This window comes from Opisthocomus hoazin, chromosome 17 (genome assembly GCF_030867145.1).
Source record: "Opisthocomus hoazin isolate bOpiHoa1 chromosome 17, bOpiHoa1.hap1, whole genome shotgun sequence".
In the NCBI taxonomy this organism is placed as follows: Eukaryota; Metazoa; Chordata; class Aves; order Opisthocomiformes; family Opisthocomidae; genus Opisthocomus; species Opisthocomus hoazin.
This window is the reverse complement of record NC_134430.1, coordinates 7,919,985-7,940,008: the sequence shown is the minus strand read 5'-3', so window position 1 is coordinate 7,940,008 and position 20,024 is coordinate 7,919,985. Positions and strand designations below refer to the sequence as shown.

Below are 20,024 nucleotides of genomic sequence, written 5' to 3'. Positions count from 1 at the left end.
GCCCGCAGCCCCTTTTGGGCCGTTTCAGCGCCTCAGCTCTTCGGAGGACACCAGGCAGAACCCCGCCAGCGGGCGGCAGCGCGGGTCGCCCCCGTGGTGACAGGGGCAGGTCGCTGAGCTGCTGTGAGGGGAAATCACGTTTCCCCAGTACCGCCCCGGTTTCCCCAGTTCCACCCCAGTTTCCCCGTTGCTGGCAGGGCTCCCCGCACAACACGCGGCGCCGAGCGAGCTTCTCCCGGTGAGCGCCAGGCTTCCAGGAGCTTTGCAGCATCTCCCAGAGCGGCAGAAAACTCATCCGAGAGCCAGGAAGGGCGAGCGCTGCGGAGGGGGGGTCCCGCGCTCAGGAGCACCGCTCAGCGCTTCGCAACAGCCCCTGCGCGGTGCCACGGCGAAGCTCAGGGATGGGGAGAAAGAGAACGGGGTCAAGCGAGCGGAGCAACCCTGAGTCCAGCCAGCTGGACGGGTGTTCTCAATTCCGGTTTCCAGAGGACCAACACAGGCTGGAGTAAGGATGAATCCTACAAATAACGCACCCAGGCCCCGTTCCAAGCATGGGGAGAAGGCAGGTGCCTTCATTTCCAGACGCAGGGGTGACATCCCCGCAGCAGGCTGTGCCCTTTAGAAGGAATGTTTTAATTAAGGAGCAGGACAACATAGAAGTTCCCGTCCCAGATTTTACCATCCAGGCTCAGCAAAGACTTGAAGTTCTAGCAACAGGCAAACAGTCAAAGTTGACCGAACGCTGGTGTGGGGCATCAGACCCATTTTCCTGGGATCAGGGCTCTGCACAGGAGTTCTGTCCATGTGAAAGTCACTCAGTGCTTCCAGCTAGTTTCAGTCTTAAGAATCAGGGACCACAGAACTACAGCTGGAGGAAACGCTGCTGCTGCTGCAGTCTTCTCTGCTTGCAGAGGGAAATGCAAACACACCCGTGCCAATGCCTAAACTGCAAGAGAAAGCAGCTCTGAGGTAGGCTTTTAAAAGTGTTTATTGATGGTTATAAGATGGAATGATGGCGCAATAGTGCAAACCACTGTGCAACTGGGAGAACACGCTCCCTTCCCAGCCTTCACATTGACTTTATTATACAGGAGACATGGAATAAGGATTAAATACAAAATGGGTCAGTATGCTGCATTTACCACGCGCTCTTGGGCTTTGGACAGATTACTGTTCCCTCAGTGCATGTCAGTTCAGAGCTACATCGAAGTGGGGAGTGGCTGCCATGTGCCACCCAGCTCCACTGGCCAGGCAGCTGGAACCAGCAATCTTTAGCACTTCACTCAGCCAGTTTCTGCACTTTCTGTTTCAAAGAATGGAAGATACCAGGTGTTCACAAGCCACACATAATATTTACTAGTAGACTACAAGTGGGCTTTAAGACTCCTTCAGAAGCAAGATGTCAGCTAATACTCATCTGTCTTGCTAGCTTGTAAACGTAAGCGCCCACTTCTTCATCTTTGCCCGATTTTCTCCCTGGGAGCTTCTAAAGGCAATTAGAAGCGAGCAGCTAAACTTTGTATTTCTAGTGCTTGAGAGTCAGCATTAGAAGAGATTTATTTGTCCAATAATAAACCACCAGCTAGTTTCTCTAAGGAAGTTGCATTGTTAGATTATAAGTCAAAGAACATCCTGTCCTCCTCAAGTGATGCATTTTGGAAAAAAACAATCCCCACCACGCTCAAAAAATTGAACACCACAGTTACGAGTCCCAGGGCTAACCTGACCAGCACGCAGTGGTTCCAGCTACCATCCACGCACACTTCTCCTTGCCTTTCAAGTCTGTAACAACATCTTTCTCTTCAAGAGGATCTAGAGCCACAGCCACCTGGAGACTAATAAAACCATGGGGCAGATACTGGAGACTTTAGAAACTGCTGGATTAAGGTAATGTGAATTGGTGTTGTGCCCTCTTTGAATGTCATTCTTATTCCAGTCCAACAAAGTTACTTATACATATAAAATGTTAAAGTTGTGCCACTTGTCAAAAACAAGACATCTCCAATTATTGATCACACTTCAGCATACAGTTGGGACAGGGAATAATACATTACAGAAAGCAAAACCACAAGATTTTAGTTACATAAAACAATATAATTTGTATATAAACTGATAAATACTGTCTCCATGGTTCACTAATTCCAAATACTAGTTATCTGCACATTAGTTGCTAATATCTATTACTAGAAGTAGTTCCAGCTTGTGCTCTTTCAGGGTGGTCAATTCGTTTCCGAGACCAGTCAGCCTGTTCGCTCCGAGGGGAAAAAAAAAAATCTCAGCAGTGAGACTAGGTTCCACGTGAAGACTTCATTATGTTGCCTGCCAGATAATGAATCCTATGATTATAGAAGCCACAGCAAGACCAAGAATCAGGATACAGATCTTCTTACGGGACTTCTTCTAATAAAAGAAGAAAAAAACAAAGCCACTGACACCAGGAACAGATGACAAGAGGAAAAAGCAAGTCTACCAGTTAATGTTGCTAACTTTGGCGAACTAGAGCACTCAATACCCATAATTATTCAAGAGAAGTAACCAGTGTAGTCTGAATGCTTTTCCATGTTCCTTAAACTGCACGATCCTACAGCTAAGTGTTTTTAGTTTTAGGAGCACAGTGGTCTAGGAGATGCCGTTAAGTCAAAATGTGACAAGTTTTCATTCTCTTAAGGAAAATGCAAGCTTTACTTCAAGTTGGCTGCAAAAAGAGAACTTGACAACAGCTACCACATGCTTTTCATCCTAACGGACAACAACATGGCTTCAAAGGAAAGCCAAACATCTCCACCTATTTAGATTTTCCATGTAAGACTAATAAAACTGCTAAGCCATTCTCCAATACAACTTGGCTTCTTGGAGCTGGTGTGGAAATAGTATTGCATTTCTACAGTTTGAATGATTTACTGTACAGGTACTGTACTTGGATTTTACAGTTTTGATCACTTTATTCATCGTAGGAAACTACAGTCTGTCCATAGACACCAAGTATTTTTAACTTGGTATCTAAGGATTGGAGGATAGTTATATCTAACCGCTTCCTTCTCCAGCCAGAAAAACACATCCGTGTCCAATAGCTCCCAAACTTAGATCTATAACGTACCTCAAAGCTTTATACAGGAAGCCATGGACAGAGATAATACTACCAAATGCTGCCAGATGGTAAAAGCTACTGTCCCTCCCTTGCGCTAACCAGCACTGCAGTTTCATTGCCCTCTAGTACCTCCCCACGCCAACAGCTTGAGAGAGTCCCAGTTTTTTGTCTTGTGTGGAAGCGTGAAGTCCCAGCAGTGAAACTCCGCATGGGACTGACTGAAGCAGAACCCTTGCTCCTTCACAGAGCTTGAACCTACATGGACAATAACAATGAAAGGAACCTACACAAAACATTGAATATCATGCGCAAAGGAGATTTAAGCAGCAATGAGAACCACTGCAAGAGATTTGATGGGAGAGGGAGGACAGGCTATGGGACACAAACTCAGAAGGGTGCTGCAAATCCCAGTCACCAGAAGTTTCCCTAGTCTGGGCAAGGATTTCAGCACATCAGAGTCTTGGCTGATATGTTTACAAGATGGACACAGCATAAGAAATTGTGTTTGACTGTTCTGCTAACTCCGAGAACAGCACAGACAGCCAAACACTTCAACCTGCTGAGCACATCTACGTGAAGGGACAGACTGACTATAGATCTCTGAAGTAGAAGGGTGATTTCAATACTCTGTTTTTGACTCAAGCACTTTATTCCTTGCAGCACAATTCTGAATGAGCACCTGCTTGCACAAGCTGTTTTGAATAACTTGTTTGGTGTGCTGCAGTCCTTGCTATGTGTCTTGTTATGCCTGTTCCATTATTGCTCAACTGTACACTGACAATAACGCACGCATACAGAATTTACCTGATAATAGGCAGCTCTCTGTAACTGCTCACTGGCTCTTTCCACATGGACTTCTGCACTTTCCACATTTGCCTCTATGCTATCTATAGAAAAAATAAGAGAACTCATTGTACAATAGTTCAGAGCTTCAGCGTTTAAAGAAAAATACCAGAAATACAAAACTTTTTACACAAAATCCTGGAAAGTTTAATCTATGGAGGCAAAATATGTAACTAAACTAAAAAGAAACTTTCTATTATCCAAACACACTTACCAATCATATCTCCTTGGTCATGAATCATCATGGCTAAATCCTTAAATATCTGGTTGACATCCAAAATGTCTGCCTGAAGACAACAGTTTGACATGTTACCACAAACACCGGTTACAATTTTTCTAATCCTTATTCTTAGTACCTCTGCTGACCATTGCTCAGGGAGTCAGAATAGCTACCATCGTCCACTGACTGAGGTGACTTGACGCTACGATCTGTGGAACTGGGGGTTAACACAGGAGCCTACAATACTCCTGCCACTGACGATGTGTTTCATCACTCTAGCAATTAGCACAGTATGGAACTGAGATGAACATCGTAACATGTGTTGCTCCTGCCATCTCTGAAGGACCACCAGTCAACACTGAAGAAAAATATACATAGTTTCCTGCAACAGGAGCAGGAAGATTGATCTTGGCATCAATCCTCTCTACAAGGAACTCCGTTCCTCCACCTGCAGATCTCCTCAGCCCATCCCATTAGTTAGCACCGCACGACTTCTTTGGTTTATCTCCCAGCACTGTTAACTGTGCAGGGTCAACTGGTCACCTCTAATTGCCTGATTGCTGTTTCTCTTTCTTTAATGAGTTCAAGGTCCTGTTCAGTTATTGCCACATCTTCTTCCTGAGACTGCATTTGATTCCAATCTTCACCACTGGAAAGAGATGGAAAGAAAGCTCTGCTCTTTCTCTGAGCGTAGGTACTTCCACACGCCATTTATAGCAAAGTGCCAGTGAGTATAAGTTGAAAAGTTTCCTACAGAACAAGACCCAGGTTCCTGGCCCTGCACCTGTATGCAGAGACAGGATTGATCTGTGACCATTTACAAACTGTAAAAATTGAAAAAAGGGACAGATAAGGAAAAGTGAAAAAACTGGAAAGCAGTTACATGCATAGAATATTCTGTTCTCGGATGTGACAGTTATCTATAGCATTATAGAAGAAACCTCCTTATTTCAGTTCAGGGTGGTTTTTTTTCTAAATACCTGTACCTCCCTTCCCTCTCACCATCCCCCAAAAAGGGAGAAATCAGGGTGAAAGTTTGGACAGAGAGCAGCCTGCAAGCTGAACATTATCAGAACAAAAGAACACCCAACCAGCATCGGGATTCAAAGATTCTCACTTGCTATCGGCCATTTGGAGGTAAGAATAAAGTGGTTTAGTATTTTAATTCATTAGTTTAGCAAGAACTTCAAATTAAATCACACGCCAAGAGAGATGTTAAAAACCAAGTAACTCTGCATCCCAGTCTACCTCTCTCCCGGTGAGCTGGTACTTTACTGCTGCACAGTTACACCAATTCTAGCGAAGGCAGTACCTATAACACAAGGCCATCTCTATGTTCAGCATAGAAAGTTCTTCAAAGGGAACATCTCCCTCTTCTCAACGAGTAGAGCGTGCCGGAAAGCACTGTAACGTTCCGGCGTTAGGTGTACAACACTAAATGGTAAGTTTTAAAGTCTCAAAGTGCCAAAGGAAATGAAGATAAGCTTCATGGTTAGGTCAGAGACAGCTGACCATGCCAGCAGTTCAGCTCTAATATGGCAGTAGGGTTTTCAGATATTTAAGGCAGAGGTTTCTGACACGTAGCACACAAGAACAACTCCAAATGTGGAGTAGCTGCTGTGTGCCACTACCTCTCGCCAAGCTAAGAGCCTCTGCGTGAACAGGTACCTGTCTGGCTCCCCTATCTTTAGTGTGCAAGGCCTTCACATTCATCACAGCACCTGTGTAACTGAACAACGTGGGGTTTTCACTCGGTATGTGAAAGCACAGGGCTAATAAAGGGGATGCACACCAAGCAGCGGATGAGATGAAGAACAGTTCGCAGAGGGAGGATGTACAGATGAGACACGTAAGCTAGGTCTCTTGATTTAGAAAGTGTTTTATACAGGCAGGGCCAGCAGATTGCATCCCAGTTTTCTCAAACATACATACAGTAGAAACTGACACTGTAATCACTTCTGGAGTGTTCCGAGTTCGCTTTACCACACTGTAGAGTTAATATAACATTTTACAAACCTATCGACCATGCAGGTACCCTGTTACTGCAGAACTGATACAACTGTCTGACAGGTGACAGCAATCCTGTCATGTTGTGCACGTTCTAGGATTAGTTTGCCCGTGCATAACGTCCAGGACTTCTGAATTTAAGGCAGCCTCATCCGCTGCTCTGTAATAGGTCCAACTGGGCTGCTGGAGAACACCCAAACCCATGAAATAAACACACAGCTCTTTGCAGAGAGAGTTGCAGCGGGAGGAATCCTGTCTGGTAATTTGTGCTCACAGTCCAGAAAGGAGCTCCAACTGCCACATACTAGGGACTCTGCAATTCCCCGCAGGGCAGGAATCACACAATCTGCATTTAAGGAGGATAAAACACTGTCACATGCAGTTAGTTTTTTACACTGTATATTACAAGTACTGTAATAATTGCATTTCAAATCTTTTTGCTTTGTGTTCAGCTAACAGAGCCTGCCCAAGTTACAGTAACGTATCTTGCCTCAAAAACTTTATTTATACATAGTTAAAAGTACACATCAAGAGTACAAGAAGCTGTTACCTATCAAATGAAACAAGCTGTTCTTCTCTGAACCGCTCATCAGCCTGGAAGAGATAAATGAATTATTAGCCTTGCAGACTGCCAGGACCACTCGCAAAATCAACAGCAGTATCTTGAAGACAAAGGCATATACTGTCCAGAGAGTTCTTTGAAAATGCCACTGTCACTTCAATTTAACCTAGATAATTAAGATTAGACTTAGATTCATCTTTAGATTTGATTTAAGATTCAGAATGTCTCTGCAAATCAGAGGTAACTGAGCAATCAAAAGCAGCTAATCCATTAACTCAGACCAGCTGTCGTTTGTCACTTGCTTTCTCAACACACAGGAAAAAATTCAGAGCATAATCCAATGGATAAATGTGTTCCCTCGTAGAAATTAAGAATGCGTACTTGACACAAAGCCCCAAGGCAAGGGGAGAAAAATGCTTTCACTGGCCTTTTTATTATGAATTCTTAGTAGTCACAGGGGTTTCTCAAAACATAATAGGGAGAAAGTTTGAATGTACATTCAAGATGTTAGCAGGACAGAAGCTATAATAAAATAAAGAAACACAGCGTGAGATTTCAGATGTAATTTAAGGTGTGATAAGCTTCCAACTGACCTCTTAAATTTTATAGTCTAGGCCTGACATCAAGCAAAGAGCAGCCTGCAATACTTTGCTATTAACTATACTTAACTATCCTCAGCTCGTCCTCCACAACATTTACAACTACCAGGATTCCTTCCCTCCTCTCCTACCATTGACAAGGAGCACACTGAAATGAGTGCTGACTTACAACATTTGGAATGACAAAACTAACGCACCGAGGCCTCATCTACACTCGGTAACATGTCAGGAGACAGCTATGAAGTTGGTAGGCAAGTACAAAATATCTCACAGACTTGTAGTTCACTGTATCAATACAAAACTTCTATAAATACTTACAGAGATACGGGAGCCAGCTCTCGCCCTTGCCACAGTCTCTTTTTCCTTCTCTGACACTCGCCTCTGTACTGCCTGGAAGTTATTTAAGGCCGCGGAGAAGTCATTCATTAAACGTTCTTTCTGAAGCCTCTGTTGGCGCTAAGGAATTGAAACAAAACCAAGTGTTCAGATATTCCCATTCATGAGAACGTAACTGTCAGAGTGAAAAAAACCATCATCATAACAACAACGACGAAAGCCGGCGTTCACAGGATCTTTTGGTTCCAGCATTCTGGGGCACTGGAGAGAACAAAAAGCCCACCATATCCAAATTCCCTACACCACACGCTCTACACCTTGCCTATTGCAGAAGAGGTTTGTCCAATACAGTTCTCTAATTTCAATCTAGTTTTAAGCCTGAAGTAGAGAGGTCTTCTACACTGTTACTTTTATTCAAATCACATTCCAGTCATCTACCACATTTCATTACGTACCTTTTGGATACCTACAATGCCTTTACCCTCCATTCCTCTACTTAGCCAGCCTGGAAGTACTTAACTTTCTCTTGTCCCGGTAAGACAACCCCCTTAACCTTCTTACAAACAGAGGAAGCCCCACGCTTCCAGAACTAATGACAACACCCATTACCCCAGTTTCATCAGCTCCCTCTCCCAGCCATGCCACACTACAAGCCTGCTGTTATTTGATCAGAGGATATCCTTAGTCCTGATAACCATTTCAGTTTATCTTTTCTCCAAACACATTCATTGCAGTATTCCTTTTCATCCTCGTTTTACAGTATGAACTTATTTAGCTTGCACAGAGCATCTCCTTTGAGTGTTGTGACATTCCACTTACAGGAAACAAGAAGCTGTGAAAAAGGACACTCAATGCTCCGGTCAGTTCTTATGTTTTCCATTAGAGAGATTCCCAACAGCTGTCTCAAATTGCAGGCTTTCCAGTATTGTAATCTTTCAATGAGTTTATATCAATTCAACAGCCATTTCAAGGAAATAAATGTTTTCAATTTTTATTTTTTTTTTCCTCTATAATAAGCCACTACAGCAGTCTCATAATCCGCTGCAGCTTCCATCTGAGCTGTCTGGAAGCAACAACTCTTCTGCCAGAGGAGATCCTCAGCAGGTTAATACCAGCTCCTGCAGATTTTGACTGGACTACTCCAACGGGCTTCACTAGGCTTCAGAAGTCACTGCTGCATTCGGAGAGATGCACATCACAGGATTTTGTTCACCAGAGGGAAATTAACTCACAAATATTTGCTGAACAAACAGGCAAAACATGGCCATGCTTACAACTGGCACATAAACCTTTACATACAGAATTAGACTAAGAAAACATCTGCTGACCCATATCCACCGATCATCCCACAGCAGTATCACAAAAGCAGACATATCAAGATTGTGGTAATTTTTTAAAGTAGAGCAAGAAAACGCCAACAGCAGAGGACTGTCCCTTCCCTTTCCCATACAGAGGGGGAACTCGAAGGACTACTTGGCAAGAGATAAAGTCATAATCATTGCCTCACTATATTTTGCTTTAGTCAAGTATGAGCAAGGTGAGTCAGCTTTTTCCCCCCACTGAGACATCACATGCAAGAGAAAGCTTTTTGGCGTGATCACATTTCATCTGACATGCAGTTTGCTGTTAGTTCTTACCCTGAAACACTGCCTCGCATCACCAGGCGCTTTGTAAACAAGACTATTTTTTAGAAATTTACTCAGAAAAACCAAATTGCATACTCAGCTCTCCCCAAACATTTAACACTCCTTATTCCCATGCGAGTAAGTTTTACACCTATTTGCCACTGGGAAACATTGTTTTCCCAGTGTCACATAAGCAGCCAGCTTAATGCGTTTCCCTTCTTCAGCAACATTCTTCATCACTAAAGGCTGCTGTCTCCGTTAAAGCTTTGTGAGGCTGCAGTCTAAGCTACTTGCATGAAATGAGTGATTTAAAAATACACCCAGACAAATTCTGCGTGCCCACCTGTTCAGAAGCAGATAGAGGAAGTGGCAGAGACCCCAGCTCCTTTAGATATTCATTGGTCTCTTTGGCAAGGCGGTTTGCAGAATGTTGTAGCTGTTGTCTGAAATAAAAATTCAAAAGCAGTTACACAAGCTTCAGAAAAGCAGTCTCTGAGCATTTCAGATTCCAAAAAAATGACCAAGTAGGGGTTCTGAGATCAGACATCTTTATGGTGGTTTTTTTCATCCTAATGGAACAGAGATGGACTTTTAACTTGACTCTGGACTACATTTTAAAAAAGATTCAGAGAAGTTCCGTGCTCCCTGCTAACTAGTATAATTCAGCAGTTTTAAAAAGATATTTTTCTCCAATGGCATGAGAGAAAACTTCAAGGGAGAGACAACTTTATTCAGTGAACATAATCACTCTTTTAGGGTGAATTCTTTGTGGTACCAATTGGTAACTAACTGTTCACATGACAGCTGCCAGCTCCATTGGTTAAATGTACATTTGATAAAAGCACAGAGACTCAAAAGTATTAAATTCTTATATTTTCCTGAAAATTAATGGTCAGAGAGAGGAATGATCCAGCTTCTACTTTGGGAAATGCAAGGCTTTCCCTTGAGCCCTTATGCTTTCCAGCAACGCTGCAATTCAAAGCTATTGTTGCAAAGGATCTAGGGGAACAGCACCTTCATTAGTACCACAATACAGAAAGCCATTAATTGAACTGAACTGCATGTGAAGACATCACCTTGCACAACACACAAAGATGCAGTTTAGTAGAAAGAAAGTTAGTGCTTCACAGGGAGCAGAACTGCAGCTTTTATTTTGCAGCCATATGCACAAAAACTAATAGTGTAAACCAGGAAGATACAAAATACTAATATGAGAACCGATTTTTTTGGCATTCAATGGATAACAAGATGCTTGTGAAGTCACCTATTCAGCCTGATAAATACACAAATCAAAGTATTCAGGCTGCATTATTCTACAAGTTGACCTGCAATCACAGAATCACAGAATAGTAGGGGTTGGAAGGGACCTCTGTGGGTCATCTAGTCCAACCCCCCTGCCGAAGCAGGGTCACCCAGAGCAGGCTGCACAGGACCTTGTCCAGGCGGGTCTTGAATATCTCCAGAGAAGGAGACTCCACAACCAATATGTGAGCTAAATAAACCACCCATGCATTTTTGTGTTAAATTTGTACAGCAGCTGACAATTTGTGAGCGCAAACACTCACCTTAAAGATGAGGGTCATTTCTACAATGAAAGTAACTGGAAAGACATTTGTTTGGTCACCAGTGATTAGTTTTTTAATCTACCAATTAAATACAGATCAAGTCAACCGAGCAGCTCAGGCAAACAAATTCCTTTTCCTCCCAAGCAGGCTCTGATCTCATCCTTCAAGTGTGGTGCATCTAGCTACCACCACAAGTTATGAACTTCTCCAAAAATCAGCTTTTATAGAAAAACAGGGAAGTTGCATACTCAGAGATTCAAGGTACAGTCACATGAAGAGACAGTGGAAGAACTTACTTCCAAGTTTTCTTTTATTACTCTGGAAATTATTCTTCTCATAACTCGCTACTTATGCTTCACAAGTTTGTAAAAGATGCACAGACATACTGACTCCCTGTTCAGTCTCCCTAGCAGTCACTTTGGACTACGCCTGTTTAAGTGTCTTCTATGTTGTCCCCCACTGCCATATTATTCTTCTGAAATGACATGTGGCATTTTGGCTGCCACACAGGATTGCTACTCTTTCTAGTGCCTAAATCTATCTGCACTACAAGCTACTATTTCACCAGTTATAGGCCTTCCTTGCTGTTTTTCCTTATTGCTCTTACGTGAGGACCAAGTACCTAGTATGGCATTCGCTTCTTCTAAACCACAGGTGAAGCCGCTGTGGCTAGTCCTCAGCACACAGCTAATGCGTGGCTGGTGTACTACTACCCTTTCTAAATAAACTATACCATTTGTAACCATTCCCATCCAGCAGTTTTGAATGGCTGAAACATGGTAATTAATTCAGTAAACTACTTAACATAGCTAGCTTTGTTTTGTAGGACTGCATTAAATTTATTGAACAGCGCATCTATCTCCCCAAAGCAAGTAACCCAGCTCCTCTAACAATACAGACAGAAATGAAAGAGAACTTACATAAATGTTATCTCATTTGATACTCACAAGTTCTCCTGAAGCTTGCTGGAATCCTGCTTGGTTCCCAGCTGGCTCATCAAATTCTTTATCTGAGCAGCTGAAGATAAAGAGATCACAAGATGAGTTAGTAAGAGAAGTGTATTTTATTCCTTCTTGAATGTATTCTTCTAGCTTTCCCCAAAGGATTTCTCTCAATGTTTGACTTACACAAGCTGGTAAGACAACGCTCGTATTCTTTCCTTTAAAGGCAAAGTGTATTTTAAACATCCCCATTTAGACATGGTCCAGCCTAAGAGACTAACTTTCAGATAAGAAAGCGATGGTGAGGCATACGTGCCCTGAAGACAAGTCTGTGGAGCTAAAAAGCTTGTGCACTCCTCCTGCTCAACCCTCCTAGACAAACGAACATACCTGTTTGTCTCTACCAGCCTTACTATTTCTGTATTTCAGGCTATCACTGCTGCAGAACAACTTTACCATGCTGTGTTGCCACTCTTACATATTCTAAAGTTACTTAAATTATTCGTGCTGTTTAAAAAAAAAAAAAAAAGGAAAAAGCCAAGGGTTGCTACCAGTTAAAAAAAAAAAAAAAAAAAAATCTTAATTTTTCTAGTCATGATAGCCCAAACCTTTCACAATACTGGCACAAACAATGCTTCAAGAATAGCAGATAGCAATGGTACACTTCACGGTTAGCTTGCATCCATCTGAAATCATGTTGTAGCAAGAAGAGATGTTCTAGCCCTCTTTCTCCCGTATCTCCCATGTTTTTCCATTATTTTCTTGTGTAGGCACTAGTGATTATGCAGCCACACAATGAATCACATCAAACTGTTAACCTCTCCCCACTCCCTCTACCTTAGAAGATGGGTTTTTTTTTGACAGATCAGCAAGCTGATCCACTTTATTCTGCAGCTGCACAATTTTTAGCATTCCTAAAGATGCCGGGCGCACCACTTGTGTCAGCACTGCAATGTCTGCCTGGCCCAAACCCATCATGAAATCATACGCTAGCCCATCAAGCGTCCAGAGAGGCAAGACCAAGGAGGATCAGCTTCATACAGTTCTACAGGCACCTGCACCGAGCTGAAATACCTGATGAGTTTAACAAGAGCTCCCTCCAATTCAGTGACACCCTACTGGTGCCACTTCTGCTTTCAGCCTGGAGCAAGCCACTTAAATGTGTTGGTGAAGGAACACCAGATTCCAAAGGCCACTTCTTCTAAAGTGATGTCCACTGGCTTACAGTAACAGCAGCTCAGCTGAGGCTGCAATGTGATTTAATCAGGAATTAGGCAAGTATTCTAGCTTTTGCATCCAGTGAGAGTATTCTTGCTGAGAATTCCAGACTCCTATTAGCTCATACAGTGAAGAGTTGTTTAGCAGCTCCTTGTACACCGAGGTGAACACGCCTTCCAGCAAGCAAGACTGCACGAATTTCACAGCTCTGTCAGCCCCAGGAAGGTCAGAAAAGTTCATAGTCAAGTTAAACTGACAAACGGCACACGGACTATACTCTGTGTGCGGATATCAAGGACTCTGCAAATGGCATTTGCACTAGATACTCTGTGATATTTTTCTTCTCCCTTGGGGGAGATTCTTGCACAAGCCCCCTCAGCAGCTTTCAGTCTCCAAACCCTTTCAATTTTAGGCAGGAAAGCCTTCCGCATACTAACTATTTTCAGAATCACAGAATGGTCGGGGTTGGCAGGGACCTCTGTGGGTCACCCAGCCCAACCCCCTGCCCAAGCAGGGTCACCCAGACCAGGCTGCACAGCACCGCGGCCAGGCGGGGCTGGAATATCTCCAGAGAAGGAGACTCCACAGCCTCCCTGGGCAGCCTGGGCCAGGGCTCCGTCACCCTCAGAGGGAAGAAGTTCTTCCTCGGGTTCAGCTGGAGCTTCCTCTGCTTCAGTTTGTGCCCGTTGCCCCTTGTCCTGTCGCTGGGCACCACTGGAAAGAGTCTGGCCCCGTCCTCCTGACCCCCACCCTGCAGATATTTAGAGGCATTTCTAAGGTCCCCTCTCAGCCTTCTCTTCTCCAGGCTGAACAAGCCCAGCTCCCTCAGCCTCTCCTTGGAGGAGAGATGCTCCAGTCCCCTCCTCATCCTCGTAGCCCTCCGCTGGACTCTCTCCAGTAGCTCCTCATCTTTCTTGAACTGGGGAGCCCAGCACTGGACACAGCACTGCAGATGGGGCCTCACCAGGGCAGAGCAGAGGGGGAGGAGAACCTCCCTCACCCTGCTGGCCACACTCCTCCTCATGCACCCCAGGAGACCATTGGCCTTCTTGGCACCCAGGGCACGCTGCTGGCTCATGGTCACCCTGTCGTCCCCCAGCACTCCCAGTCCCTCTCCGCAGAGCTGCTCTCCAGCAGGTCCGTCCCAGCCTGTACTGGTGCCTGGGGTTGTTCCTCCCCAGGTGCAAGGACCCTACCCTTTCCCTTGTTGAACTTCATCAGGTTCCTCTCTGCCCAACTCTCCAGCCTGTCCAGGTCTCGCTGAATGGCAGCACAGCCTGCCGGTGTGTCCACCACTCCTCCCAGTTTGGTGTCATCAGCAAACTTGCTGAGGGTACACTCTAACTCTTCATCCAGGTCATTGATGAAGAAGTTAAACAAGACTGGCCCCAGTACTGACCCCTGAGGGACACCACTAGTTACTGGCCTCCAACCAGACTCAGTGCCGCTGACGACAGCCCTCTGAGCTCTGCCATTCAGCCAGTTCTCAATCCACCTCACCGACCACTCATCCAGCCCACACTTCCTGGGCTTCCCAAGGAGGATGTTAGGGGAGACGGTGTCGAGAGCCTTGCTGAAGTCGAGGTAGACAACATCCACGGCTCTCCCCTCATCTACCCAGCCAGTCATGCCATCGTAGAAAGCTATCAGATTGATTTTACACCTAAGATTACTGAAAACGTTTCAATCTCTGCTCTAGATGAAATGCAACAGTCTTGCAAGCAACAGTTTTACCAGCTCACATCACCACTTTTCTGTACATTTGGTGTGAGACGCTAACTCTGCAGTTTCCCAACAGGAGTGAATATTAGTCTGCTTGTCCACTGTGCGCCTGCTGTTTTCCCTACAGTGAATAAAGTGAGAAATAAGGACAGGCTTAAGGCTTCAGTATCTCTTCTACTCCTAGGCTTGAATGGAAAGCTTTTATAAAACGTGTAATAAAGTTAATTACCATAACGTTAAGTCAGATGTCCTGTGTGTTCCCACCCACCTCGATGAAAACTGTAGGGCTGTTTGTTTGAGACAGGCAGCGCACCGAGATAGGATGGCTGCGCGTCACGAGACAGCGGGAGCTTGTCCTGTGAGGAAGAGCAGCTGAACTACTTAGCAGGGCAGATTCACAGAGAGGAGTCCCATGGAAGGGGCGGGGTGTAAAGAAAAAAAAAAGGAAAAAAAAAGGAAAAACCTCAGACAACTCGCGTTTGGGGAACTTCACAGCAACTCCAGTAGCAGCCGTGCCTACGCCAAGAGGAAACGAACACGGCTGATAAAGAGCAAAACAGTTTCAGCAATGTTCATAGCTTGGTATAATTGAATTGGAGAAGTCACCACCTTTCAGAGGAACCAACGCGTTCAGCTGAGCTTGCCCCTGAAGAACCACACGGGGACGGGGAGGACCAACACCTTCCCCACGCAGCCAAGGCCGCACCTCGGCAGGGGCTTCAGCAGAGCCCCCCCGGCAGCGGCGTGTGGGCCACCAGCGGTCAGCTCACAACGCCGGGACTCTCTCCAGCGACAGCCACAGTGCCACGGCACCCACCCCCCCGCCACCCACCCCTCACGGGCACCCACCCCCCCCGGCACCCACCGCCCCCCTGGCCACAGCAGCTTCTGCGACCCCCCCGCGGCTCCCCCAAGCGCCGAGGGGCGGGCGGGCAGACGGGCTCCGGCCCGGGCTGCCGGAGGGCTCCGGTGCCGCCGCGGCTGGGCACAGCGCAGGGAGGGCCCCCCGGCCGCCGCATCACGGCTAATCAGAGCGCACCGGGGGCGGGGGGAAGCTCGGCCACGGGCCGGCCTCCGCCCGCGGGGAAGGCAGACCCGCACCGCCCTGCCGCAGGCTCTGCCCGCCCCGGGGTGTCTGAGGGGATGAGGGGGGGGACTCCGGGCCGGGCCCCGCGGGCGGGCGCACTCACTGTACTGCGCGATGCGCTGCACGTTGCCGCTGCATGTCTGGATGATGCCGCCGAAGTCCCGCGGCGGGGGCGGCGCGCCGGGGCGGCGGGGTTCCAGCGGCCCGTACGACATGGCCGGGGCGGCAGGCAGCGCGGCTCCCCCAGGCCCGGCTGACAGAGCCCCGCCGGCCGCTGCGCATGCGCGGCCACCGCCCCCCCGCGCTGCTGACGGAGCGGGGCGCGGCCGCCGGCGCCTGCGCACTCGAGGGGTGGGGAGGGCGCGTGGGGTGGCAACGGGGCGCGCGCCCCGCCCGTGAGGGGGCTGGGCCTGGACGCCGGGCCGGGCCGCCGTCAGGGGCCGTGAGGGGCCGGTGTGCCGTGAGGGGCCGGTGTGCCGGGCCGGGCTGCCATCGGGGGCTGTGAGGGGCCGGTGTGCCCTGAGGGGCCGGTTGCCCCGCCGGTGAGGGGGGCCCTGCCACGCCGCGGGCGCTGTGCCCCCGGCTCCTCGGGTGAGGGGAGGTCGAGGAGCGGATGGGTCTGGCCGGGACACAGGCCGCTGCCTGACCCGCCTCATGGCGTGGCCCGGGGCCGGGGCCGGCCCGAGGAGCGGGGGACGTGTGGCTGCGGGGCGGCAGAGAGCCGGGGCTGGGCTGGGCGTGACCTGGGCGTGCGTGAAGGCACGAGAACCAAGGCAGCTAACGTTACAGAATCATAGCATCACGAAGGCTGGAAAAGCCCTCTAAGATGAAGTCCTCTAAGATCATCAAGTCCAACTGGCTCATCATTAGATGAGAAGAATCCTGCTGTAGCACCGCTGAAAAGCAATGAACACTCTAAGCTTTCTAAAAGGCCTAGAATTTATAACTGGTCAATAAAACAGTGGGAGAATAATGAATAGGTGTTTAGAGGTTGAGCATACATAACAATTTGCGATTAACTTTATCCCTTCTCTTTCCATTACCACAGAGCTGTCAAAGACCATCCAGAGGGACCTGGACAAGCTCAAGAAGTGGCCACGTGTGAACCTCATGAGGTTCAACAAGGCCAAGCGCAAGGTCCTGCTCCTGGGTCGGGGCAACCCCCACTATCAATACAGGGTGGGGGGTGAGGGGATGGAGAGCAGCCCTGCCGAGAAGGACTTGGGGGTGCTGGGGGATGAGAAGCTGGCCATGACCCGGCAGCGTGCGCTGGCAGCCCAGCAGGCCAACCGTGCCCTGGGCTGCATCCCCAGCATTGTGGGCACAGGGTGAGGGAGGGGGTTCTGCCCCTCTGCCCTGCTCTGCTGAGACCACCCCCCAGAGTCCTGCGTCCAGCTCTGGAGCCCTCAGCACAGGACAGAGCTGGAGCTGTGGGAGCGGGGCCAGAGGAGGCCCCAGCAATGATGTGAGGGCTGGAACCCCTCTGCTGGGAGGAAAGGCTGGGAGAGCTGGGGCTGCTCAGCCTGGGGAGGAGAAGGCTGCAGGGAGACCTTAGAGCAGCCTTCCGGTACTTAAAGGGAAAGGATATATATATACTATAGGAAAGGTGGGGGCAATCTTTTTAGCAAGGCCTGTTGTGACAGGACAAGCTTTTAAACTAAAGGAGCGTGGATTTGCACTAGATATAAATAAGAAATTTTTTACAATGGGGGTGGTGAAACCCTGGCCCAGGTTGCCCAGAGAGGTGGTCGATGCCCCATCCCTGGAAACACTCCAGGCCAGGTTGGCCGGGGCTCTGAGCACCCTGAGCGAGTTGAAGATGTCCCTGCTCACTGCAGAGGGGTTGGACTGGATGACCTTTAATGGTCCCTTCTAACCTAACCCATTCTATGATTCTATGATATTCTTTCCACGTAACACCACTTTAAATTGCATCTCAAAACATGGTACACGTACACTGGCTCTTGGGGAAATGCCTTTTTCAAGGCAGCAGAACAATTTAATTTGAATAATTGGTTGTAGAATTTACTTGGTCAGATTACTAATTTTAATCAAACCAAGGCTGTAAAATTAGTTTATTTTTTCTTGTTTTATTTCAGCTTAATATATATAATGAACTAAATTATAGGTGCTTTTTAAATGCCACCACTGGTGGGAATCATATCTGAATTTAAAAAAATGGTTGTAGTCAACAAACAAAAACATTTGTGCCAGTCCTGAAGATGCTGAAGTGCTGTTCACTCTGCTGGTATAAACGGCCCCGTTACCTGAGAAGGCAGCCTCTGAAGAAGAAAACTGCTTCACTGCTAACGATGCCTTCCAATCAATGAACAAAGTTACTGCGAACAGGTGTTACACGGGCAAGTGCACACGTCAGGCTCGGCCGAAGGCGGAAGAGCGGGCGTTCGCACTGGTTGCAGGTAGTGGGTGCTGGGGGGGAGGTGGGTGCCTCACCTCGCTGAAACAATTCAGTTCGGATTTGGGCCAGTTCAGTATTTGGTTTTGCATTTCAGGGTTTATTTGCTAGTGAAGCTGTTGGTGTGTCTATGTCTGTACAATAAGCACAACGGAAATGAGATATTTTGATACAAAAAGCATGAATATTTCAATGTGTGTTCACAAAGATTACAAAATAATCACTAGCAATATCAGAATATAAGAGGAAAACAATTAGAAATATAAAAAAATAGAGAACCTTTTTAATTTTGAAAACAATTTACATTTTAAAATGATTAAAAATTCATAATATTTTTACACACTTTCTCAACTTGCCTTTTTTGTTCAGGTAGTAATGCAATGCTAGCTTTCAAATCAAGAGTAAAGAAATTTAAGTTAATGTCCATTTCTGCTGCCTGCTGGAGAAGCTACAGTATTTTAAGGAAAGTACATCCAAGCTCTGAATAAAAAATCTGAGGTCGTGCCCTGTAAGAAGGAAAGCAATAGTGTATGTGTGATGAAGAGTAAATGTTTCTTTGAGAAATGCCTGATACAGCAACAAATTCCTAATTACAGAAATGCCCACAATGGGTTGAAATTATGTTAAATGCCGAGCAGGGCTGCGGATGAAAAATGTGTGTGTGCAATAGATATTTATGCAACTTTCAGCACACGAGCAGTTTGTTGAAGTCGGTTTGACTGCTGCTTGCTCGAGATGGTGTGTGAGCCAGTACTTGCGGGTTCTGGATTGTTAAATGCTTGTTCACGTTCCACACGTCTACGATGAGCACAGACAGAGCTTAGGACAAAGGCGGCAGGCGGCGGAGAGGGCACTGAGGGTAGCACAGGTAATTCCCAGATTGGCCAAATTTGTGACAGAAACTATTCTGAAACAGAATGTAGTGAATTCCAATAAACAGCGCTACAAATTGCAGCGAAGCACCGCTTTTTCACTCTGTTTAAGCGTAGTTCAGCTTCAGAAGTGTTCTAGGATAAATAACCCTCATCCCTCCAAATTATATTCCTAAGCAAGGCTTCAGAAAATAAATGGAAGCAAAGCAAACACAGGGTGGTGCTGGGCTGGAGTTGCAACTCGTTTGTACTGGAAGTGGTCTCTTTTAGCTAGACTAAATAAGCAAACCATTGTCAGGAGATGAAAATACACTTTAAAGAAAAGAAGCAGCACTTCAAAGGGTTTTCTTTATCTCTTGGCAGAAGGTTACTGTGAAAATCCAGATCCCTCTCTTGGCTGGATCGGATTCATGGTTCCTGCAGGTCCGTAAGGACGGTGGGATCGTCTGGCTGCAGCGGAGTCGTACGGTGTGTTCTCCGGGATGAGCTGTTCTGCTGGAAGAGTGGCTGGTTTGGTGCGGTGCGTTTGCTGTGATAAAGTCCCACGCTCCCTCCCTGCTTTTGAAGAATAATGGCACTCTCATCTGAGAGAATAAGAGATCTTTTTCTTTCTCTTTTGTCCGGTTTTGTCAGTGTCAGCTCAGAAGAGGTGACAGACAACAGCCAGTCTCCAAGATGGAAGTGCTTTATTGTGTAAATTCTGGCCTGATAATTTACACACGATATTGTCTGGCGGAAAAGCACCAGCATCTTCTCTAGGTGCTTTTGTGTCCTGGGAGTTGTGGTTTTTTGTTTTTTTTTTTTTTTTTTTTTTTTTTTTTAAACCAATAAAAATGTTAATTCCAAAAGCAGGGAATCTCTGGGTTGTGAGGTTTCACTGCATACACTGACTGACCCATGGGGGAGGAAGGGAGCGCAGCTCA

General features: G+C 46.6%; 1 protein-coding gene and 1 long non-coding RNA gene across 3 annotated transcripts; one reads left to right on the top strand and one right to left on the bottom strand.

The window, feature by feature from the left end:
* Nucleotides 1–970: 970 nt before the first annotated feature.
* On the bottom strand, nucleotides 971–16,087 carry STX12 (syntaxin 12). Its single transcript, XM_075437794.1, has 9 exons — nucleotides 15,917–16,087; nucleotides 11,793–11,862; nucleotides 9,624–9,723; nucleotides 7,638–7,775; nucleotides 6,709–6,752; nucleotides 4,695–4,800; nucleotides 4,146–4,218; nucleotides 3,893–3,975; nucleotides 971–2,400 (listed from the first exon to the last, which is right to left on the bottom strand). Exons 1-9 carry the CDS (start codon nucleotides 16,026–16,028, stop codon nucleotides 2,311–2,313), a joined length of 816 nt encoding a protein of 271 aa, XP_075293909.1. The 5' UTR covers nucleotides 16,029–16,087; the 3' UTR covers nucleotides 971–2,310.
* A 157-nt stretch (nucleotides 16,088–16,244) lies between these two features.
* On the top strand, nucleotides 16,245–19,874 carry LOC142363443 (uncharacterized). Of its 2 annotated transcripts, XR_012765746.1 has the most exons (5): nucleotides 16,245–16,404; nucleotides 16,862–16,950; nucleotides 17,913–18,233; nucleotides 19,465–19,621; nucleotides 19,735–19,874. It is a non-coding gene; the product is annotated as an uncharacterized LOC142363443 (long non-coding RNA). The 2 variants fall into 2 exon arrangements; XR_012765745.1 differs by having other exon boundaries at nucleotides 19,465–19,874.
* Nucleotides 19,875–20,024: the final 150 nt, after the last annotated feature.